This window comes from Hippocampus guttulatus, chromosome 8 (genome assembly GCF_054856545.1).
Source record: "Hippocampus guttulatus isolate MCC_2025c chromosome 8, RoL_Hgut_1.0, whole genome shotgun sequence".
Classification (NCBI taxonomy): Eukaryota; Metazoa; Chordata; class Actinopteri; order Syngnathiformes; family Syngnathidae; genus Hippocampus; species Hippocampus guttulatus.
Genome location: NC_141268.1, coordinates 8,127,184 through 8,152,476, shown reverse-complemented (window position 1 = coordinate 8,152,476; position 25,293 = coordinate 8,127,184). Strand labels below are relative to the sequence as shown.

Here is a 25,293-nt window from a genome sequence, read left to right as displayed (position 1 = left end):
GGAAATAAAGGCAGCGGTGTGGAATTGCAAAGGCTGCGGCGTTGATTCCTTCCTTTGAATCTTCTCCAGACGGAGTTATTTTAATAAGTGAGATTCCGACGGCAAATTAGAGGCGCTAATTTAGAGCCTTCGCCTCCTCTTTTCTGTATTAACATGTTCGATCTAAATGACAAATTTACACGGCAATGCATTGACTGTCATCCTCAGCTTTAAGGCCGTGCAGTTTACCATCTCAGCCAGTGTCAAAAAGATCCAAGACCTGCAGTACTCCCCGAACGCATTGATAGCCTTGAGATTTCACTGTATCCTGCACAGACTCAAGGCACTGTGTGCCGTGTGCCAAGTGTAGTGAAGAACAACACACTCTCTGTGGTCTACATTCGGTAGTGTGCTATTTTCTTTCTGTGCTTTGTAGTGTCGTGTCATCAAACTTACACATGGATATAATTTGATTATTTCGAATAATTGTCAAAACGTCTAGAAATCCCTGAGAAGCACCTTAAATTTATAAAAATTGGTACAGTTTCATCTTCCATGCATGCGGGTTGTTTCATGTATTCCTCCAGTTGAAATGTATATGGGAATAGACAGTCCCCAAAAATGGATAAAGTCATTATAGCGGAATTGGGTACTTGGATCTACAGTGCAAATCCAAGTTGGGTTCACACACTCATTTCGCAGATGTAATTTTGCGGTAATGTTTCCTGCTGCCGAGGAAGACTATCTCGAATCTTGCCAATACGGCGAGCCATATACACTGACTCCAGGGACCCTTGAAGTCACAATAGCAGGGACTGAGAGAAGCAGAGAGAGGGAGGGAAAGAGAGAGAGAGAGAGAGAGAGAGAGAGAGAGCAAGCTGGGAGGACAAACACAAGTCCATGTGTCGATGCAATGCGCCGTTCCCTGGAGGTTGGTGCGGGAAACAAGATCTCCCTTTTTCAGGGACATCCTTTGCCCAGGGAGCCGCCGCTGTGGTTCCACCACTCCGAGAAGGAAATCTAATATCACTTGTAAGGCAATCATTGAGGGAAGGTCCCAGCAATTTGTTGTAAGCATCCCACCTTGTATATCAATGTTTTGACAGATTTCCTGACAACATAATTATTTGCCAGGGATCCAGCCGAGACTTTAATTCTAACACCCGTAATTTGTACGTTAAGCTGCGGGAATGTCAGGACAAAGCGCCGGCTGTTGGGGTTATAAATATTACAGTACAAATAGTCACTTTCATCTGGGCCGCTTTGTGCGGTCGCTGCGGCTCCATAATCCGGCTATGAAAGAGGACCTCTCCGGAGCCCCGTGCGGGCAACTCTCTCAAATCAATTCATTATGCCGCAATATTCCGCAGGCGACGGTACATCTCGCACGGATCAATTCATTACACAGAACGCTGCGGCTGAAGAGGCGGTGGCCGACCGCAGTTTGAAGCGGCGAGATCGGCTTTCAGGTTGTTGGGGAAGACGGGGGAGTGCGGCGAACACAAGAAAAAACAGGGAACACCGAGAGTTTGAGCTCAACCCTGGCAGAAGCACAGCTCATGATTTTTATATAAAGGCTCTCCTCTACTCATCTCTTCTCAGACCTGCTGCACTCGCAGATAATGCATTTTTCCTCATCAAGCTTTAATCAAATGGGGCGTTGTGTGAGTACCAAGACAGGGCGACAGCAGGATCACCTAAGTAAGTTGGAGTAAGGGATATATGTCTTAAGTAATGTCGGTTTGCTTAAGTGGAGTGCACGCACACACACATACACACACGCACACACTAAAAGTCAGGCCAAAAGTAAGTGCCCCCTGCTGCCCATTCTGATCAAGAGAAAAGAGTGAACAGCATCCCGGGACTTACAGTATAATGTTTGACTTGTCAAGAGCCATTTTGTAAACGTGACATTAAAAAAATGTTAATACAGTATACTGAAAAAATAAATAGGCTTTCTAATAAACCCAAAGCATACAGTGCATTCATAAAATGGAAATCAGGTTTAAGTTGCGCCGTACTCCCCCTTCCTGATCACATTCAGCAGGGCGTCGGAGATCGTATATTCTGATTGTGGCTTCTTGCTATCAACTTATGCAAGGTACGCAAATTTGGGCATCTTAGCTAAATGATAATACTCATGCATCTGTTTTGTATGGTGCTTTGTTTTGACACTCAGTGAAGCTTCACATTATGATACATTATTCATGCAGTCATACATTCACATTCTGGTCGTGGTAAACTGCGTTCTGTATCCAGAGCTGCCCAAGGACAGGCTGACGGAAGGGTTGCTGCCAGTATGGCCCCTCCAATCACCACCAGTGTGGGTGACACTGAAGGCAAGGCAGATGAAGTGTCTTGCCCAAGGATACAACAACACATGACTTGAACAGCCTACCCTTTGGTTACTCGACGAGCCGCTTGACCTCCTAAGCCACGGCTGCCCAAAAAGACGCTGCTAAAGACTCAATTATTGGATGTCTCTAAAAGATTTTCCTGTAGTGTTGGGGTGTGATAAGAGAGATTCATCCTCCCTGATCTATACTATTCTATTGAGTTAAGTTGATCTGCTCGGAAAAAGATCAGGGCCGATAAATGTTAAAGCTATTCAATAATGATGATCGTAAATCCTGCGACATCAAATGGTACTGGGACAGTTGCTTTCAACTACAGGGTGACATTTTTTCGGGACCCACAGGATGGGAGTCAACTTCACCTTTAATCGTGGAATTGGGTTGGTACAGGATAAAAACGTCACAGGAGCAGACGGAAGAGCGATTTTCTAGTGGGAAAAAAATCCTCAGACAGATTTTTAATATGGCTGACCTCCAACATGGGAGTGTTACGGGAGTGGAGCTCATTCTAAACGTGAGCAGGACGGGAATGGGAGTCTTTTCACTAAGAGTTGGACGGTACAGGATTTTTTTTTTTTTTGGTTTTAATATAGTCTGGGGCTGGGACGGGACAGGATTTTTTTTTCTGTAGGAGTGGGATGGGACAGGAGTAAAACTTCACTCCAGAGCCACCTTCTACTTTCAGCACAAAGAGGGTGAGGCAAACTATCTTGAGCAATTATCCTGTGTGTGTCTGCAAAAAAATGTTCAACTCATTGATTAATATTTACGATGGAAAATCCTGAGGTGTGTGGTGGCATAAAACAGAACGATACCCAATTAAGAACCTGATTGATTCTTCTCTTTCTTCTTTTTTGGACTTTTCCAGTCGTGGTGTGACTACAACAGATGTAAAGTATGTAGTGTTCTGTGCTGGTCATCTCCAGTACACAATACACTACAGAACAGTAAGCGCATGCTTATTTCCATGTCATGTGAGCAATCCCTCACATTTTGAAAATCATTATGTGTGTAACCCACTTGAGTGTGGACTCTGCTGATTGAGCATGTTCAGCATTGCGAGGATATGAAATTGGATCGTGTTGTCTCTGCTGAGCGGAAAACAATTACTTGTATAATCCAATTTAGCACCAAAAGAGCAGCGTGACAAAATGCAACCCCAGAGACGTTGGAATCCGCAACATGGAGTGACTTACACGGAGGTCACAAAAACAAGCAGACCGACGTAATTACGCTGGGATGCCGACTCATTGCGGTCGAGCGGATTGAGTATACTCATGTGTGCCCAGTGTTGTCCTGCACTCCTTGAAAATCATGTCCCTGTTAGCATAGCAGTCGGGATGATTACACAGTTTGGTGGATCTACTGCTATAAATCAACGACGACACTAAATTGTGCGTCAGACAAGTATTTGTTACGGGTCTTATGGTAAAATCTTGAAATCATGGTTTAGAGGTCGCGGTTTAGCTCATGTTTCATACAGTAAGGGAGGATCGTGTAAAATATCAAAGTTATTGTTTTTTTTATTGGGGTTTTTTGGGTGTGAAGACGAAGAGATTTGTGGACATTTTAAATCAAATATTTAAGTGTTAATGACATTTGGTTGGTTGATTCTTTTAATTTTAGTCAAGTAGAACATCAAGAGTTTGAAAACTTCAAAATCAGGCCAAATTGTGTGTCGAAAGCATCACGCGAGCCACATTGAGCATTGAAAGAGGCTGTGCTGAACTGTATTTGTTTAGTCTTTCTTGAGCGCAAAGCACTTCATGTCCTTTACCTGACTCGAAAAAATATCCGACATTTTATACTGAAAAATCCAAAAAGTAGTGCTGACATGTTCACATGATTTCAAATGTCTTGTTTGCTTTTTCTTTCCAAAGTTGTGTTTCTATATGCGGCTGCACCCATCACATTTCCCCTCCCAGTCGCTACACACACATAAATACGCACACAAACACGTTGGGGGATGTGTTGTAATTACAGGGCAGGAAAACAGTCATCACGCGCGCAGGTGGGTGGTTTGTCGAAATGGGCGGGATGCATGCGGGTGACGTGCCGTCATGCTGTTTCCGGCCACCGATGCCTCACGGTGCGTTAAACAGTCGCCACCACCCGCCTCGGCGTGGATAAAATAGGGCACTCTTGCCTTGCGCAGTGGTTACATCGACGTTTTGAGTCATTCAATCAATGGGCTCGTGAGAGGGCTTGCAGTCGGGAAAGTAAAATGAAGGCCATTTGAAAAAGTGCCATCTTTGTCAGCAGTGATGGAGGGAGATGAGCACAGACCCTATTTCTGAGATGTTGAATGCACCATTTGTGTGGGTTAGTACAAATGCTTGAAAGATTTGGCATACAAAGGATTTTTTTTTCTTGCACTGGTAGTTCGGTTCAGTTCTGTTCACTTGGCTATCTAATTTGGAAGGATTAAATAAACCCTGATCTGGCTTTTGTTTGCAGCGGGCGGCGTGTGGAGGTAGTATGTGGGGATACTGCCATCAAAGACATACATATCACGAGACAATAACACAAAAGGACAACAACGGACAGGACATCCACATTTAGGTTTACTTCCTTGGCATGATTTGACTTTTATTTGGTCTCCCATAGGAGAAACTTGTCTCGGAGGACATGCCCTCCTTGCTGCTACATGCATACGGAATATCTTCTCATTGCCTTCCTACTGCCACGGAAGTTACCATTCTCTGAAAATGAATCGACAGATTGAAGTGTCAATCTAGCTCCACCCCTTTTGACATCCCAATACGTTTTACTACGAATTGATTATCAATTTAATCGATAAGAGTTTTGACATGGCAGCACGGAGGGCGACTGGTTAGCACGTCTGCCTCACAGTGCAGAGGTGCAGGGTTCAATTCCATATCGTGGCCTTCCTGTGTGGAGTTTGTATGTTCTCCCCGTGCATGCGTGGGTTTTCTGCGGGTACTCTGGTTTCCTCCCATATTCGAAAAAAAAAAGAATGGCAGGTTAATGAAATACTCTAAATTGTGCCTTGATCTGATTGTGAGTGTGAATGTGCGCCCTGCGATTGGCTGGGAACTCCTTCAGAGTGTACCGTGACCCTCGTGAGGATGAAATGAATGCAGATTACGGAACAAAAGGCTTCATATGTAAAAGGAGTATAGAGCAATGCGATTAAGATGTATCCACCCAACTCTAAAACTGCTCGAGAGTAAACTTGAAGACAGAGGAGAGAAATGCATACCTCGACATATGGTCCCGTTCTGTGCTGCCTCATTGCCAGCCTTGCACATGCAACGTCCGATGGGTACCATCCATTCTCCGTCACCGTTGCAATACAGCTTAATGGGCACGTCCACTTCCTCTGCGTTGGGAATGCAAACCCCCCGCGCCGCCACCAGCGAGGTGCTCTCCGCCCCGGACAGGGTCTCTTGAAACAGTGCCCCGTTGGTGATGATGCGAGCGCACTTCCGGTAGAAGACGCGGACGGCTATGAGAGACATGCAGCCACCGTAGTCCTGGAAGGCCAGGTAGAAGCCGTTTCTCGAGACGGGGCCGAAGCTGCGGACCTCGGTGTTGATCTTCATCACCCTGCCGCCGAGGTCCACCTGGGAAAAGCTCTCGTCAGCCGCTATGGTGTCCACCTTGATCCAGGGGTTCTCCATCCAGGCCGGCGAGGTCCTGGTGGCCGTGTCAGCATCCGACTCATAGTAATAGAGGTTGAACGTCTCTTTGCAGGAGCCGGGAACGTTGGGGATGCTGCTGCAGTCCCTCACCGAGAACTTCATTTCCACGTGAATCCTCTGTGCGCCACGCCGCCGGATGTACTTTGTGCGTACCCAGTTGTTCTGGTTGTTGTCAAAAACGTTGCACACCTGGTAGGTCCGAATGGTGTTCATGTTTTCGTCGTAACCGCTCACCTCCTCCCACTGTCGGAGAGACATAAAGACCACGTTAGCTTGTTCTTTCTTGAGTTCTGGCTAACCAAGATTGGCTGGTGCTCATGGCTATTCCTTTCAGCAGTTATAAATCTCAAGTCAAAACATTGTATGGTTCTTTATTGACAGGTAATAAACAGAATATCAGTCACAAACCTACACACACAAATGTACGTTTTATTGAGTAAAGTATTTGATCTCCAACAATTTAGCCAGAATTCTGGCTCCCACATAACCACATAAAAAGTGTCCATCAACGTTCTTTGTCAATCAACAGCTTTTAACATCTTTTTTATACATTATGGGAAAAGACCATCAGTCAACACACACACACACACACACACACACACACACACACACACACACACACATTATTTTTTTTATATATATATATTTATATATATTTGGAAACTGTTCACTATCACAATGCTTTAGCTCACAATGAGGGTACAAACAAATTCAGCGGGGCATCAAATAATTACAACCCCCACCCCACTGTACACAAACACTACATGTGCAATCCCACTGTAAGGTCAACATGGTTCTCATTATGCACAAATAGTCAACAAAAAAACCTCAGCCAATGTCTGTTTTCTACCAATAATGTGTTTGTTGCGGCGTATACTTTGAAAAATGTAATTATCCACACGTAATGAGCTTAAGGCAACGTTGTGATTAAAATGATTACACGGCGCAAAGAAACATCACATCTCTACATTTACAGAAAGTCGACGCAAAGAGGAAGCAAATGAGAACCAGCTTTTTTCCCAGCATGTGCTTTCTGAGCCCGGAGGTCCTGTTGGCTTTGAACCTTGCACCCATTAATGTGATCAAGCTGATAAGGTCATTTTCAACACTGAATATATATACACAAGAAAAACAAAAAGAGTAGCGTGAGGGCCTCTGCCATTGCGCAATGGCTGCAAATAATGGAGCTTCTTGGCCATCCGGGAAGCGTATTACTGTTCACACTATATGTCATTGGTCGGACACAAACACCACAGGGAAAGCCAGAGTCAAGATTCCAACCCTGAACTTCTTGACTGTGAGGCAGACGTGCTATCAAGAATTATACATGTTAAACAATGTAAATTAAAGGATTGTGATAACGCACCTTCTAATCTCTGTCTACATTGATTGCATTTTCAATGCGTACGTTGTGGTATTTTTGCATCGGTGAGTCAGTTTTGTGATATTTTTAGTTTCACATACTCAAAAGAAATTCAGCTCAACGTTCGCTTCATTGTGTTACACTGTACAATTGTCACGCAGTGACAACAAAAGATATTCAATTCTATTTTAAGAAAAAACAGAGCAGAAGAAAACAAAAAACAATGCATGACAGATGGCCAATTCATTCTTATTTCCATTTGGTGTTAATTTTTTCGGCAAGTAAATCTGCACTGATGTCACGCTCCGTGTCCTGACCGTGCACAAACATTGTCGGGAATGTGTTGAGTAGATTATGAGACTGATAACATACTTCAAGATGAAATGCAACCTCCCGCTTCATCTTTTACGCCAGTCGGAATTAACAGCGTGAATCATTTTCGCCCTTGTTCGGAAGGACTGTGATTTGTTGCATTGGGCGGTAAAGTTGTCAGATGGAGGTTCATAATTATGGTTCCATTAAGGCTCTTTTTTCAACCAAAGCTGAAACTGCAACGTGACTTCAACCCTTCTGTTATTCTGCAGGTCAAATTGAGCCATTTTATACGTAGATTTTGGGGGCTGTATTAACTCTTCTGCTTAGTTTAATAAATGTAAGCAATATTTATAACCATGGTTTATTTCATGACTGTGAGAGGGAATACAATAAAGTGTGGGTCGAATCACATCAGTATTGCAATTGTTTTTTGTTTTCTAATTTTTAAAGCATTTTTTTTACAAAAAGAAGAGAAACTGACTCAGATAAGATGTCCAGTATTGTTTGAACTTGTGACTAATGGAGTTGATGATAAGATAAAAACAATGATTGGTGGAATGTTTTAGTTTGTAACACTGTTGGATAATCCCCCGGGTCAAATTGGCCCCGAAACATTAATGCTGTTTTTGAGAAACAAATGTTTAAAGGAGGGTTGAAAAGGAGAGATAAACAGTGTTTATAAAGGTTTGGAAAATCAAACATGATTCGGGTCAAATTGACTCAAGTACATGATTACTCTTCCTGTCAAACTGACCAACAAGATTTTATATATATATACTGTATATATATATATATATGCACACACACACACGCGCACACAGTTTTGGTTAATAAATTGGTTAATCATGAGAAAAGAAAATATGTATTGGAATTCTTTATTCCATTTCAGATAGGTTCAGGTAATTGAATATGCTCTGGGTCAATTTGACCACAAAATATTACTGCTGTGCCTGAGAAAGTGACATAATATTGGGGCTAATAATGAGATACAAACTGGTTTATCGGGGTTGTTTTTCAGTTTTTGTCCATTTTGGCTAATTAAACATGCCTGGGTCAAATTGACCCATTAAAAAGTATTACTCTTCATGAGAAAACATCATAACAAGAGAAATAATGATGAGATTAAAAAAAAAAACATGCTCATTGGGGCCTTGTTTCATTCCTGAGAGTTGAGGATAATTACACCTACCTTAGGGTCAAACTGACACAGTAATATCATTGCTGTTCCTGAGAAAACAACATAGGAGGGTTAATAACGAGGGGGAAAAAATACTTTATATTTTGAATTTATTGTAGTTAGTGACAATTTTGGATTACCAATGTTGCCCTGGTAACACTGCTGATATTGAGTGCTGTAACAAACATGAACAGGATTTTTTTTTTCTGGCGACGATATGCAGATTGCAATGCTTCCCATCGTCAGTATTAATGTTTACTAATGGGGTTGCTTGAATTGAAGAAACTATCTAACATCCTGTAATTCCTTCCGGAGATGCTGAATTTGAAGTCACAGTGCTTTACATCACAGTCGGGCGGGGGAAGTGGGCCACATGTGCCCACAATCAACTTCAATAATCCACATTATATTTATTTATAATTTAGTGTCTCATCAATTTTGCAAATTAGAATGATGGCATTAAAAAATACACTGTATATATATTTATAGACGTTTGAGTCCATGTTTCTAACCTGATGTGACACTCAGCTCGCTCTGGGCGACACTGTATCCGACATTTTTGCGTCTTTTGTATCTAAATGGAGCACATACTGTCATGGCTTACTAGCACGGTGAAAAGCTTCTTTTCGCTTAAGGCAATTCCCGGGAAACATCAATCACATCCAAAGCAATGGATAGAATATTCCGATGGGCCACCACATGAAGACTTATCGAATTCACATGGAGTCTGGTCTGCATTTTACACACTAAAGTGAGACCTCTCTCTCGCTCTCTCTCTTTCCCTCTCTTTTTTTTTCTATGTACAGGCTACAGACGTCTTCAGACCCCCTTGGCCAAGGATCAAGGGCATCAACTTTAAACACCATGCACTGGCACCACCAAAGAGGTCGCAACCTTGACCTCAATATCTCAGCCTGAGGAAGACGAAAAGCGAGGGGTGAAAAAAAAAGTGTTTCTAAACCCCAGAGAGACGCTTTGCATCAACTGCAGCCGCTCCACTTCACAGCTGATATAATCTCTCAAATTAGAGCCCATTTAGCAAGGACTCTGACACATTTTGACGGCGGCCAGGGAGGGGAAAGTCAGCCCCTCTCGTTACAAAAACTGGCATTCCATCAAACACTCTCCGTCTAATTAGAACGGCTCAAATTCTTTATTCCCATGTCCTAATTAATCACCGTAGAGTGTGATGCTTGGCTTGGCTCGGACCATTTCCAGGGCGAAAATTAAACAAAAGAAAGGGACACATGCGGCCAGGGTTAAAACAAATACTGACACGGACAAACTTGTTCAGTGAGATCTGAAAACTTTCAATCCTTTGTCTGACAGTGAACATCGTTGCTAACTTGGGTGGCCGGCATGGTCCCTGCAAGTACTGTATATTCACATGAGCCTTAGAGCAGAGAAAAACGATCATTTGAACAATTCCAGCTTGCACATTTTTTATATAGGGACTTAGATATAAGGTCAACGTAGAAGATGGGTTGTTAACTCGTGAAGCATGTGGATTCGGTTCATGTGTCGTGTGAATGGTTGTTGGACTCCAAATGCGCCCTGTGACTTTCTGAGAACAAGTACAGGGTGAGTCCACCTTTCCCACAAAGTCAGCTGGAAATTGGGATAGGCACCAGCTCGCCCGTGACCCCAATGAGTGAAATCGAAAACAGATGGATAGACGTTACAAGTTGCCAATCATAACAAGCTATAAAAATGATAATATGGTTGTGGAGTGCCCGGTTTTCCATGATTAACAACCTGTGAATGAATAGCAAGGAGGAGCACAATCTGTATTTCTTTCTTTTGACTACAGTAAGCAAAAAAAAAAAAAAAAAAATAGATAGATAACTCATTTGGATAACTCAGGACCCTTGGAAATGTGCCAACATGGCTTTGAAATGGTTGTTTCATACCAAAATGGCCGATTTTATTGTTTTTCGTAGATTGATTCTTGAGATGTTTACTCATGATAGAAGTGTCGACCAAATACCATGTTGCTAACTGAATCTGGCTTTGGGAGCAGATTTATTATTTTTTATTTTATTATTATTATTTTTAAATAACTATCAAACTCACGGCTACAAAGTTTGGTGAGTTGGTGAGTGGAGAACGACTGGCATCTTTTGGCTTTTTTTTTTCCAAGGACACATAAACATCGCAGGTCAGAAGCAGCCATTGACCTTCCCACTTGCTGACGAGCAGCGGGGAAGCCCAGGGCCAATTAAACAAGAGCGGACCATCTGCAGCTCACAGGACGTTCGTAGTTAGACACAAACTAATACGGAGACGGGTGGGGGCTACTGGGCAGAAGCGGTGGCGGTCATGCGGGAGGGGAGGTACAAGGATTGGGTTAAAAAAAAAAAAAGGACCCCAAACAAAATGTGATGGAGGGGCCCCTTTTTGTCCTGTCACAGCCCCTTTGGCCCGCTTTCATCAGGGCCAGTGGAGGGAAGCAAATGGGGCATAATAAGAGCCTAACGATCAAGCGGAGAGTGTGAAATTAGAAGAAACGTCTTCATTTTCACAGCTCTTGGCTGAGGAGTGCTGCAAGGGTGGTGGTCATGTGTTTTAAGCGGCCGAGGTGGAGGTAACACCGGTGCTGCATGTCGCCAGACGTTAGTCTGAGCCCCCGGAGGTCCTCACATGAGGCCATGGCTCTTTCTGCGGCAATGCTTGTTCCATTTATTTATTTATTTTTGGCGCGCATTCCCAATCGCTGTTAGTTTGATAACACATATAGGAAGTGATCTTGTGAAGATTTCTGGATGCATGTTTTTTTTTCCAACTAAAGTGTTTTTCAACATAAATAAATACGAAGTAGACAAATCAAGTTTTGTTTTCTTCATCATCTAAATCAGCTGTATGAATAGGATCCTGACAGAATTTTTTTTTCTTAAAGTTGGTGATTGCATCGTGTTGGGGCCCACACCGTGAATTTCAATGAAGCGACGCACTGCTCCGGGTGCTACCGATGCTACATCACCGACAGAGGTAAATCAATTATTAACATTGCTCCATTTTCGGAATGCTATCGGGCTTTCCTCCAGAGATGACACTCATTGCGTCAATAAAGCAGTAAGATACTATTTGGCCTTTGTTTTCATTCACAGGCTGGCCCTTTGGTAATTAAGTGTGACTTGTGGTCAGTCATGTAAATAGTTTCTAGTTAACTTGAATTTGAATCCATGAAATATTTTTTTCTTTAAAAGCTGTCTGTTTTATTCAGCAACACAGGAATCAACCCATGACACAGGATTGTCAACCTAACAATGTTTCGCCTCTAGAGGTGCTAGCCTATCCAAAGCTATTTGCTGGAAACCTGACAGAGTTTGCACAATCGCTCGAAATATATATTTGTGTGTATGTGTGTGTGTGGGGGGGGGGGGGCTGGGCTCTTTATGTCAGATGTGAAGATGTAGCAGGATGCAGTCAAAGCTCTGGATAATTGGAAAATAAAAATTGACATCCAGTGAAAAAAAATCTTAACCACATGTTGGCAAATTATTTTTAAGCATAATGGAGGCCAAAGTCACGAACTAAAGCAAACCAAAATGAGGGAGTGTCAATGCTTAACGCTAACAGCATTAATTGCAGTTATACACGAAGGTCCTATCTTAGAATACTGTTCGTATTCTCGGATTGCTTCAGTGTTCTTGTCAAAGTATCATAGTACAGACACGGGGTGCTAAGAACGGAAGGTGTCATGGCTGGTCCACAAACGACACTTTTTTGTGACAGTCATCTGGACGCTGATTGTATCAGATGAGATTAGTGCACAGTATTGCTTAAAGGATGGCAGCGCACTGCTAATTTACAACATGTGAAGCTAGAGACACGTGAGCATTGCACGTGCATGTAATTGCACGTCATTATCTTGTGTTGTCTTTTCTTTTGCGTGATTCCACAAACAGAATAATTTTGAATGGCTTGTAAACAAATAGTTGGCTCTCAGCAGTGCCTAACTGCAATCAAAGGTGAAATTAAATCTTTCATTTTCTGTCAATTAATATAAATGCCGTCTATTAGCAAGACATTCTGCACGTTTGCCCAACTGTTAAATAAGAGTGGAGAGAAATAATAACCCCCAGAATGAGCATTCCCGCCCATGACTTGATCAGGGAGGGTGGGGAAAGCTCCAGAGCCACTTTTCAGAGGTGATTCTATGCTGTCTGAAAGACTATCATGAAAAAACAGCCACATCCACCCCATGTGTGTAACACACCTGCCATCATGTCAAAGCCATTAAGCAGAGCTCAAGTGAGTTTTGCTCTATGCGCAGATTAACAGCATTAATTTCTGATAAGTGGTTTGAACTGATAAACTATTTGATTATTCTGTGGCATTTGTGTTTTGGCTACATGCCATGTAATGTATGAAGTGCTTTCATTGTCTTTAAGGATGTTTTACTGAGCCACACACACACACTATGGTTTGCTTCCCTAAGTAGAAGACACTCTAGTCCGGGGGTCGGCAACAAGCGGGTCCAGAGCCGCATGCGGCTCTTTAGCGACATCTAGTGGCTCCCTGGAGCTTTATAAAAATGTTTGAAAATGGTATAAAAGATTTTGATCGTAGGCGAATATAGCTCAAATAGATATAGATACATGTTGCAGCTCCGACAAAGGAGAGCTGTGGTGTTGTTGTTTTTTTAAAACGTACACTTTATTTATGCTTTTAACAGTCTCGACAAACACAGACATGTCTGCGTCAGACTCCGTGCCTTCTCTCTTCTCGTTGGACTCAAGAGGCGTTCAAAGACAGCCTCAGAAAAACGGAAATTCATGATCACTTCACTGACACTAAGAAAAGCGTAAATAATGCACCAAAACAAAAAATCAAGCGAGGAAATTACAAAATAAATTCTATGGGGGCGTTTGTGAACACACAACAAAAGAATGAATAACATAAACAATTCTGAGACAGTCCAGTCTCCTATATACAGTACATACAGCATGTGTTTTCTTCATTGTAAGTTTTATAGAAGGCTTTTATTTTTTTGCGGCTCCAGACATATTTGTTTTTTGGTTTTTTTTTTTTTTGTCCAATATGGCTCTTTGAACTTTTTGGGTTGCCGACCCCTGCTCTAGTCCCAAGACTGTGGCTCAGCCCACAGTGAAAAGGGTCACAAAAGCCAGACTCGCCACTGACCCAAAAACATTTGGGACAGGGTAAGCAGTGGTTATGTGAGACAGGAATGGCCCCCCTAAATCAGCGGGCTGATTTCAGCAAGACGAGATATACTGGCGGATAAAAAGTGTTGTCTTTCTCCTCTGGTTATTTCGATGAAAATATGTCAGTTCTTGACTTCACATGACTTGTTCTTAAAGCACCTGAGAATTTATATAAATTATGAAAAAATGCATAACAAGGTTGCTTTAATATACATGTCCAAAAAACATTCCTCTTTAGTTTTGTGTAGCCGGGAGCCGCTAAGATTTACAGCATTACAGCGCATCACAACAACACTGTGATTATAAGCAAAACCGAAGACGCCATCTTGGCTGGTGGGAGACCTCAGACGCGCTCCCACATTAGCTCCCTGCCAGTAGCCACACGCCTGTCCGTCGTTAAGTAGCTACTGTTGACAGCGCACTTTAGCGCGTACACGGTTTGAGAGTGGGTCACAGGGTCGGAACCGACCTTGGTCGCATTTCTCCAGCCCACTTAAGAGGAACACATTGGCCACTTAAGTCTACAAAGCCACATTGCTCCTCACAAGAGGAATGTCATATCCTCGATCTAATGCTCGCTCTGCGCAAGCAAGTTTATTTTTGAAAAGTTACAAATCATCAGTCCGCAAGCAAACTGTCTTTTAGGTCACAGAATATATAGATGTATACAATATTGTGGACTGTAGTCAAGTGGGACCGAGTTGAACATGTCGCTTGAGAAAAGTTGGCTGACTCCAAGATGGCACAGCGTGACAGTGGTTAGCTCGTAAGTTTCGGTTCGACACTTGCCTCCGGCCTCCACATGTTATTTTCTTACAAGGTTAAACAGTTTTTGTCGCCAGGCCGAAGCATCAAAATTCACTATGCCACCACAGCAACCGCATTTGATGAAATAAAATGCTTTTGATAACTTTTCATCTTACATATCATTAGTTGAAACAACCAAAGTTTTATGTCAAATGAATAAAATCTTAAGGAGGAGTTTGGTCAAGTATGACCTCTATAGAAGGTCTAAAATAAGGCAATATTTGAAAGTAAATTAAAATTGGTGGACTGTTGGGTTTAGGATATGGCTCCAACTGACTTTTTTTTTTGTATGACTAGAGTTGTCAATTTTAGCTGTTTTCGGGGGGCTACAGAGCCATATTTTCCTTTTAAAAATAGGTTAAGATGTTAAAAATGAAGCCAAAAATGTATAGATTTTTTTTGTCCCCCATATGCCACCGCATATTCACTGAAGCAAAACGGCAAACTTTGTGCATGCTTGATTCCTAAACATGCTGTCTGTGCCAGTTAGCCAACATGGGGCTCAAGTGCAACCCCACACCACCCTCGGGGACAAATTGTGCTTCATGTACATTTTCCACCGGTTGTCAATGCATTTGGGGTTAAGTTTGCCTGTCATTTTTTTTTTAGAATTAAAAGGAAGATTCATACGAGAGGAGCTGCGGGTGCCAGAAAAAAAAAAACAGTAAGGAAAATTCCTCTGTGACCAATTTGACATTCTAATGTCTCGTAAAGCATGAATAGAATAATGCCAACTGACAGAACATTACTGACTTCATATTCCGCCCGTACGCGTTTGGTTTTCCATCGGGCCGCAAAGTATCTGGTGTCACGTTGAAATGAATTTCATGAAGCTCACAAAGAGCTTGGCTGGGACGTTATTGATCCACCGGTTGAGCCCGCGGAGCCCAGCAAATAGCCAGTATGTGCACGTAATGTGTGCGTGTTTGTGGCTGTTTCTCCACCTGTTGCGCTGGGCCTCATGGTGACGAGATCTGTGCATCATGTTCACTGAGCCTTTGTTTTTGCCATGAAATAACGCACCATGCAGAGAGCAAAAGCGGCATCTGCAAAGCTGTCCTATGCAGTGAAATTTTAAAGATATGTAAAAGCTACTAAACAGTTAAAGATTTCCCTGAAAAGAACAAGCAGGATTGTTTGTGCATCTAAAATTGGGGGATGGCTACCACTGTGATTGTAATACTATGCCACATCACAGGGGGGCGCTTTAATAGAAACAGTTGGAAATTATTCCTAAATTCATCGAAGAAGAATACAACAGATTTTTTTTTCGTTTGTACTGCGAATACGTGAGACGATTTTGTGGAAGTCGTTTCGTTTGCCGACAAATACGTCCAATTTCACAGACAAAAAGTAAGCGTTACAGGTTGCTGTTAGCTTCTCAGAGATGCCGCATAAAACTAGCGAGTGTTTTTCAAAAATGGTTAAAAAAATATTAAAGAAGAATAAAATACAGCAGCCGGCTTTAGGGCAATTTCATGAAAGGGGCACGGCAGCCACACGGAGAGAGGAGGGGGTTTCATGAACCAGGCCTCTTACTTTCAGGTTCAAAAAATAGTCCCCAAAATGACAAAATGAAGAAATGAGATCGCCATTGCACCAAAGTTAACATTTAATCGTACCTGTGCCGATAGTTAACTGTGGAAAGCTTTAAATAGCCTGATTCAGATCCTTTAAAGCGTTATAATACAGCAACCAGTGTTGCTGCAATTATCATAAAAGTAATTTAGTGAGCATATTTACTTGCTTTCTAAAGTGACTTTCCAAATTAATTGATTTTAAAAGTAAAAAAGGTCGATTATAAATGTGTTTTTAGCACAATTCAGTAGTTTTGCCACTTAATTCCATCTTGAAAATGAGCATTTCGCTGTCAACTACATGGGTTAAGGTTGTTAGGTTGTTTTTAAAAAGTGTGTCTCTTTATGCTTTCTGTAAAGTAAACTTCAGTGGCAAGGGAATCATTCTGCATGTTAATATTCACAATAAGAGTGGTTGTTTGAGGCAGTGAGGACGACCGCTGCTTCAATTTGAAGGAAAAAATCCTTGGGATTAAGGACCAGAAAAGATCAACCTCTGCCAATACTCTGTTATTATACGGAAGTACAGTATTGATATGAAATCAAAGCCCCTTAAAAAACCCTTGCTGAGTAAACGTCCCTGGCCATGGCATGAGGAAATGTGGTCATGAAAAGAACTGACAGACTCCGGGGATGGCAGGAGAAAAAGGAAGCCGTTGCTTGTCGGGAGCTGCAGGAAGGTGACGGCACGCGTACACAAGATGGAGCAGACGAAGAACATCTTTAAAGTTGGATCATGGAACCATCCAATGCCAGCCTGTCCAGCACGACGGGGGCTAATTCAAACCATCTTTATTAGAAACCACAGGAGCGTAAATAATTGAGAGAAATTGCCAATGTTTTTTTTTTTGTTTGTTTTTTGGGGAAAGCTCTGGCAAATAACTCGACATCTTCCCTGTTCTTTTTGGTCCCATCCTAAAGAAGACGGAATCTCGTGGCACACAAACGAAAGCAAGGCCGAGACACTGGTTTTGGCGCGCCTGCACGCCCGGCATGTCTTGCATGTGGCCGCCAGGAATGCGGGAATCCTGGCAGCCTGGGTGGAAACGTTAAGCATCAAACGACGCCGTCGCCTCCAAAGCTTTGCGTCCGGGCGGCTGGCGCATAAGCAAACTATTTAGCTCTCAAGTCTGTGATGGTTCAATGGGTCACAGAGGAGATCATTAATGCAGAAACAAACCACATAAACAAAACAAATAACTCAAAAGCTGCCTCACAGTTGTTTAACTTACAGCAGAGACAACGTTTGCAAAAAGCGCTGATTTTTGTTTTCCCCATTTGTGTGTGTGTGTGGGGGGGGGGAGGTTGTTTGAATATCATTATATTTGTCCTTTTGTAATGTGGTAATGTATAAAAAATGGTTTGAATTATAAGAATTTAAAATTAAAGAATTTAAAAAGGACTAATATTGGCCGATTTTGTGTTATGCTGTTTTTTTGTTTGTTTTTTAGTGTTCACAGCTTGTAACTATTCCATGTTTGTGGTTTATTTTCATCTAACCACATTTATTTCATTTTTTAAAGAAAACAAGGACCCTAGCTCAAAAACTTGACGTGATAGAGAAAAACAGAGATCAGTTTTGGATTCTGCACCCCAAAATTGGTTCCAAACAGCTGTCACACCCAACTCAACAAAAAATTGTGTTCTTCATTGTTAATGATTACGTTGGTCCGTACAATGTCAGAAAATGGGCAAAAATGTGGATTAATGATTTACAAAGTAAAAGATGATGTTTACAAAAGTCAAATTCGGACTACAAACAAAGATCGTAAAAAGTCAAGCAGTTTTCATGGAGGACAACAAAAATCTGAGAATATTTCCTGTTGAGAGACTGAAATGTTGCAAGTTTGGACAATTTCAAGTTAGACGGTGTCTTAAACAATTAACCGATTAAGTGTTTCAACTCTGAAGTCAAGATATCACTGTATTGTGTCAATGACTTCAGCCCTCGGGTAGCAGACTGAGTCCCACAAAACAGATTATCGTGATCATTTAAATCCAGCTCATCAAGTTATGACATTTTCGTCCCGTTTCATCTCTTAACATTGAGAGAAATCATCAATCCTTGATTTTGAAGACATTTTATCATAAGACCATCTTGAGTTAAGACTGATCACATGACACAATAAGCGTGCATTGATTCAAAAGCAAAAGACAAAACCTTGACTCTCTAATCGGTCTATAAATGAAGTGCAACACCTCTCAAAACACCCACTGCGCTTCTCCTTTTGGTTGGTTCCCGACTCATGGATTCAACTTTGACCTCAGAGTGAGAAACCCAAACAGTGGTGCAGAGCAACATGTGCATTTGTCATGGGAATTGAACAAACCTACGCACATTCACAGTAAGCAGAGAGTGAGCACACACACACACACACAACTTTGACACTTGGCAAATGATGCAACTGCGGCCGAGGTGACTCACGCTGTTGTCACTGGATCCCGACACCGGATAGACGGTCCAGCCGAGCTCGGCTGTAGCTGTGGTGGAGTCCATGAGCGTCTCTGCGGAAAGACAGACAGGCAGAGGTCAGGATGAGACGGATTAACGGCGACCGCCAGATTGCTAGCTATCAGTGGCGCAATTAAAAGCATCCTGTGTCAGCCTCAGTTTCGACACAAACACACTCACAACACACTCACAGATTGATTGAATAGCAGAAAAACAAATGCAAAAAGCCTAGATCTGTGACAAGAAGTTTCGTTCATGATCTGATGCAAACTGCATGAAAACCTGAAAAAAAATGTGGAGACTCTTATGTCACTTTAGAAAAGTATTTTGGTCCGGTTCACATTAAACACTGTCCGTTTTGCAAGTGAACTGAATTTTGTGAACACATCCACGTGTGTGACGATTGGTGCTGCCGTTGGACAGAAAGACGACGGTGGAATACAGAGCACACACTCACAAATGGAGGGAAACATGCAAGTCCTACGTGTTGCATTCCTGCGCTGCTTATTTGTGCCATTATTAGAGCTGCCAAATTATTTTGAGTAACAAAAGCAGCTCATTCAATGCAGGCTTAGAGACGCTCTGTTTCTCATTTGGGAACAGCGTCAGTGAATGCGTGCAGTAAGCCCTTAAGGGACTATGCGCTCTGCATGCCCCGACATACAATATGCTGGCTATGGAGGAGAGATTTATCTCATGATGCTTCACACAAATATGTTTGCGATTTTCACACGTTTTTCAGATCCGCAAACATCTGCACGATTCACATGTGTTAATGTTGCGTGAGCATTTCTAATGTTCAAAGGTTTTCGACGCAAACCATTATTTGACAAAGTTCAAAAGGGACATTACTCGACAAGATTACACGAACTTCCCATTAAAATGGGAAAATATTTTACTTAATTTTAGAAGGCAGAGAAAAGATGCACATATTTAATTATCAATTTTATATTAATTCTAGCTAAATTCTATTTCCACAAATTCACATACAACTAGTAACAAAACCAAACTCTACACACTTTCATAGTGATGCTCTACCTTAAAAAAAAAAAAAAAAAGCTTGAGTTTTGTTGTTTTTCACAATGTATGCCAAAAATTACCTGTAAAAGCTTTGAACAGCCAAACATTTGGATACCTCTGTTCAACATAGAAGTCATTTTCCCCACTGATGTGGCATGTGGCATTTTTTTCCTCTTAAAATAATAGTTGAGAACAAACAATGACATTAACGACTATGTAACCCTCACTGAAAATTGATCTATTCCACACAAATGCCAATCATGCAGCTTTGAATCATCTCAGACAGATGGGCAGTCCCGTCAGACGTTTGACTTTGGTGGGGGCTGGGGAGGAGAAGGGAAAAAAAAAAAAACAAGCTGGTGAAACCAATCGGAGACCAGCGGATTATGTGGTGAAAAGAAACACCTCCAGTAATTGGGGTCAAAGAGAACGTGCGTCCTGTCTGTCATGAGGTCCTCCGCGGCCGGCATTCCGCCCGCTTGACCCGGCTGTCTGTCATCTGCCGCTTGAACGATTCATGTTGTCACCTTCAGCAAGTGACCCCCAACCCCACCCCCCGCCTTGAACCTCGGCTTGGTGGCCTCTTTGCTGTTCCCCGCTTGCAAACGCCTCTCCGGCTCCTTAATGAATGTGGCCTCCTGATTAGGCTTGCTGTGACCCCAAAATGCCAAAGGGGGATTATGAGACACTTCAGCACAAGTCAAAGATGGTAATAGTCTTGTACAAGCGAGTTGTAGCTGTTTACATTACTATTTGCGTTTGCCGTAGTCGTGAAAATTATTATTTATCGACAGTTAGTAGTCTATTCCCATCTATCTATGTCATTGATGTACAGCGATAGGCGTCCTTTGTGCGTTCGACGCTATCTGTTTGCTCCGTTTGCACTGTTAGCACCACGTAAAAGCCGCACAATCCTTCTCCTTCAAACTTGCTTTTTGTAAATGCGGGGCTCAACAAGTAGCCGCCACCTAATTCAGCCCTCAGCCATTTTGGGAATAAAAGCGAAAATTGTGTCTGTGGTTTGGTGATGATGAAGTGCTGCCCCCGTGGGTGAAAATCCACTTGCGCTTCACATGCAGGCTGGATATGAAGACGTTAATATCTCCTGCTCCGAGTGCCGCTGGGAAGGAGCCCAGGAGGAAAAGCTTTCAATAGCAGAAGTGATTGCTAAAACATAGACAGCAAAAAGTGCGCGATATTTCATCTCCCTCGGGGTATTTTTGACAAAACCATGTCATAGAGATGGCTTTGATACAACTGTTTTAAATTGCACAAATAATGCATAGACTCCTTGAAGTGAGGTACAACGAACCTGTGTCCATTTTCCAAAACCTCTTGTTGATCGATAAGCTTTTCTTTCCTCCGACTGAGACAACTTTAAATGAACAGGCTCAGCCCGCCGCGCTCCACTCAAGGCTCCGCCGCTGACTTCTAACATCCCAGCCACAATCGCGACGAGCAGAATGGGGCAATTCACAAATTTTCACAAGTTGGAAATCCCATAATTAGACAGACAAAAGAGCAGGAGAGCAGCCATTGACGGCCTTTTGCTAGTGATGCCGAGCCAGGCAAGGCAGTGCGGATGTTAGGCTGCAAAATGGTAATTATCCCCCATAACCGTGAGATTAATTAGTGGAGCAACACTGTGGATAATGAACCGCCTCTGCGGCGGTTGAGGGAGACGGAGTGGTGGTGGGAAAGATTTCCCTGAGATTATTAGCACACAGATGACACTAATTTATCTATTCTTCTTTTTTGGCCCAAATTTGACCATCGTTGACTAAACTGTAGCATCATTTTCAAAGCACCTCTGATTCCTACAAGCAATGCAGGTAGGCCTGGTAAACCTCCGCGAATAGCAGTTCGATCGGTTTGCGACGCGACCCACCTGTAATATAAAGTAGGAAAATACACAATGCAGTTTAGCCTCCTTGTGGATGTCATAATGTGCTTTTTTTTGTAAGTAATTACAAATGTCATTGGCATTTTTTATAGCAATAATTGAGACCGTTCAAACTGTTAATGTTGCGCTTTTCTGCATGGTTCATTTCCTACAAAGACGACCGACTGTTGATACACTTTAGTACAGACAAAGGGTTTTACCTGATATGTGTCACTTCATTTTTTATTTTTATTTTTTATGATTGCATGTATTACTTTGTTTTGGAGACTTTTGTTTATTGGAGAATTTACTGCTAGCAGTGTGCAGGGTTTTATTTTCATTTCAAGTGTCATAAAACCTCGTCCAGAATCTGGGAAGTTTTCTATTTTGCGTTTGGTTCCCTTCCTCTACACAACATGTACCAAACCATGACCTTCAAACCAAGCTGTGCAGTGAACCACGGTTTCTGGTGCACCGTTTCACCACTAAGTAGTACACTTTAGCGGCGATGGGAACCTGAATTATTGCGTCTTGGACTCCAACTTGGAGTCACATTTTTGATGACATATGCTGACAAAAAGAAATAAATAAATTGAAGACCTGAGATCTGACTTGGATTCGACTGTTCAAGACTCTGTGCTTGACTTGAGATGCATGCATAAAGGCTCGACAAATTGACCCAGAATATTATTTGACCTTTTCAGTCTTCAGTCAGATACTGCAGGTGAGACTACATTAATAAGATAACTGACTTGAATCGAGTCTTGACTTGACTTAAGATAATCAGTGACTTGAACCAAGTCAAAATGGGCTGAAGACCAGAGACTGCACTGTAGTTCTTATTGAAAAAAAACCTGAAGAGCTTGTGCCACACCCCTAAAAGTAAAGCCAGATAAACAGACGTCTGTTACGTGGACAACAAAAAATTCTCTGTTGGGTGCAACATCATAAAGTGAAAGAAGCCAAAGGTCCCTGTTTATTTTTGGCCCATGATCAGGGTTAGCTGCTCTACACAGTGCAGAGGCAAGTGTAAATGTGGCAAAACTGCTGCACCAGCCACATCTTTCCCAACCTCCTGCCTTCTACACCCCAGTACTGGCTGCCAGCTCATGGCCCCCCCGTGGAGCCCAGCAGCAAGTCAGTCCTGTCAACTTCGCCCTCCGTCTCAGCTCTCCGGCTGTGGTAGAACATGTTGGCCTTTCATCAAGAGCAGGACTTGGATGCTCAGAGGCTTAAAGGGGACGTATTGTGTTTTCTTTTCCTAAAATGTGAAACATCTTTCATCCAAATAGAACAAGTATCAAGAATTATGGAACCATTTTAAACAATTGTCTCTGGAAGGTATGCAGATGGATGGATGGACAGATTTCACTTGTCAGTTAGTCTACAAGGGACATGCAGCAGACATCACCAAAAACTAAGGCCAATGCGACTTCTATTGCCATGACGACCGGTAGCGTACCAAGGGTGTTGTGACAGGTTAATTGTTCTCAAGCAGCCCAGTCTGAAGAGAAAAGCAAACTCCCCCAGTGAAGGAAGTTGAAGGATAGGGCACCCCATGAAAACAAAAACCATGGCCTATTTTCCCTTGTGAAGGCAGCACTTCATCACAAAGCCACAGAATTACACTTGTCAAAGACATACCTGGAGGCAATACCAAATACGCTCGGGGGGATAAAAAAATCTATTAAAAAAAAAATCTAACCAAATTGGAGTGGTTGAACAGTGACCATCTCAGATCATCATCAGAACCGATTGCAATGGACCGTAGAGATTTCATTGCCCAGTCGCACCATATGATTCCTTATTCAGCTATTTTCCACCATTAGCGAGTTCTCTTTGAGGAACACTGAACACGATCGGCGTCATTCTCCTCCAATGATTTATTGAAAAGGATTTTAGCGGTTGCAACTTGACGTGAGGTTTGATGCCGTGCGGCCGCGACGTGGCATAATGGATTTTCATCACACCGGTTCTTCCGGCAGGCTACTCTGCCCCACCACTGCCGCTGCCGTGCTCTCTACTCCAGAGACAAACCGCAGGCCCTCAACTTCCTGCTTGCTGCGGCTTAAGTGTCTTTACATCTTTTGTGTGACGGTGAAGTGTTGCATAAAAGCAGTTAATAAGCGCTCGGGCTCATGGGAAGACGGCCTCCATGCTGGCGGTCGAAGGCGCTTACAAAACTTCGCCGCCTGCAGAAGCTTTTTTTTTCCCTCTCTTCTCCCCCGCCACCCTCCTGAATACTGTATATGAAACATTCATGCACGCACGCTAATATATTCACAAGTGTTAACAATGCGAGTGTAAATAATTCAAGCGAGAATGTCATTTATATGTCCTTTCCTTTTATAAACCTGATGCCACAGACTTCTCAAGGGGCGGCCATGAATATGCAATGAGAACTGGAAGACGAAGCCCACTGCGGTGCTTCTAAGAGCGCTTCCTGAAGCACTCGTCATCCGTGTATCGTTCGTGCGTTCATATCTTGAAGAAGCGATCAAAAATCCACACCTGAAAAAGTGACTGAATATTTTTAGTTTTTTTTTAACTAACAAAAAAAGAGATTTTTCATGATCCAATTTTAAGATGGTGGTGAAAATACAATTGGAATTCAATGGTAGCTTGATTTACAAGTACCTCAAATTAAGATAGTTACGATTAGTCACTGGGTCAATTTTTTTAAATTGTGTTGCCAGCCAAAATGTTATCACAACCAAGCTTCAGATACTTCCCACTTGAGTGAGAAGACACAATTACAAGATGAGAATATGGAGCCTCGGCAGGCCACACCTCACACCCAGATGCTCACACACAGAACAACCAGTCAAACTGATTCTGGTTCGTGAAGTCACTCCCTATGTTGAGCCCCTTAACAGCACACATCCAACACACATACGATAGTACATATAGCAACTATATTTTATAATATTACTTTTTTAATATTCTCTTTTGCTATTTTTTTAAAACAATCTGGTGCCATTTTTCATGGTGGTATCGGGCGTTGCTGGAAGAAATAATGGCATTTCAATTCATTTCATTAGGACAAACTGATTTGATGTATAAATGCATAAAGTTGCACGCCTGGTCAAAGAACGACTAAAAGTCTGTAGCACGAAAGACACATTCACTTAGCCACAGTCAGTCATATCAGTAGGGAAAAACATATTTTTTGGATTGCATTGTAAAGCTTTATTGTCAAATGCACTGTATGTTGAAAGCAAAATGGCAATCGACTTTGTATCTCACGTCGAATGTGGAAGATGAATTTTCATTGTTGTTTGTCCAAACACATTGTTTTCACATCCACAAGAAACACCCCATTTGGACGCGTAGACTTGGGGAAAATCAGTTTAAAAACCTCATTGTTTTCATTCTTCTTTCAACAACTGTTCCATTATGTGTGAGGAACAGTGCACATATGTCCCACTTGACTAAATGTAGCAGCTAGCAAGCCAATATAGAACCAAACCGTCACGGACAATTATATATTGAAATCAGACTCAGTGTTTTGCTTTTTGATTTCATAAAACTGAA

At 42.3% G+C, this 25,293-nt stretch overlaps 1 protein-coding gene across 4 annotated transcripts in view; it reads right to left on the bottom strand.

The window, feature by feature from the left end:
* The window catches only part of ephb2b (eph receptor B2b), a 148,844-nt gene that overhangs the window by 69,536 nt on the left and 54,015 nt on the right, over positions 1 to 25,293 (bottom strand). For all 4 annotated transcript variants that reach the window (XM_086117257.1, XM_086117258.1, XM_086117259.1 and 1 more), the window contains exons 2-3: positions 18,831 to 18,910; positions 5,557 to 6,241 (exon numbers count right to left, since the gene is read on the bottom strand). In XM_086117257.1, coding sequence (XP_085973383.1) covers positions 5,557 to 6,241; positions 18,831 to 18,910 — 765 coding nt within the window. The remainder of the gene's footprint in view (positions 1 to 5,556; positions 6,242 to 18,830; positions 18,911 to 25,293) is intronic.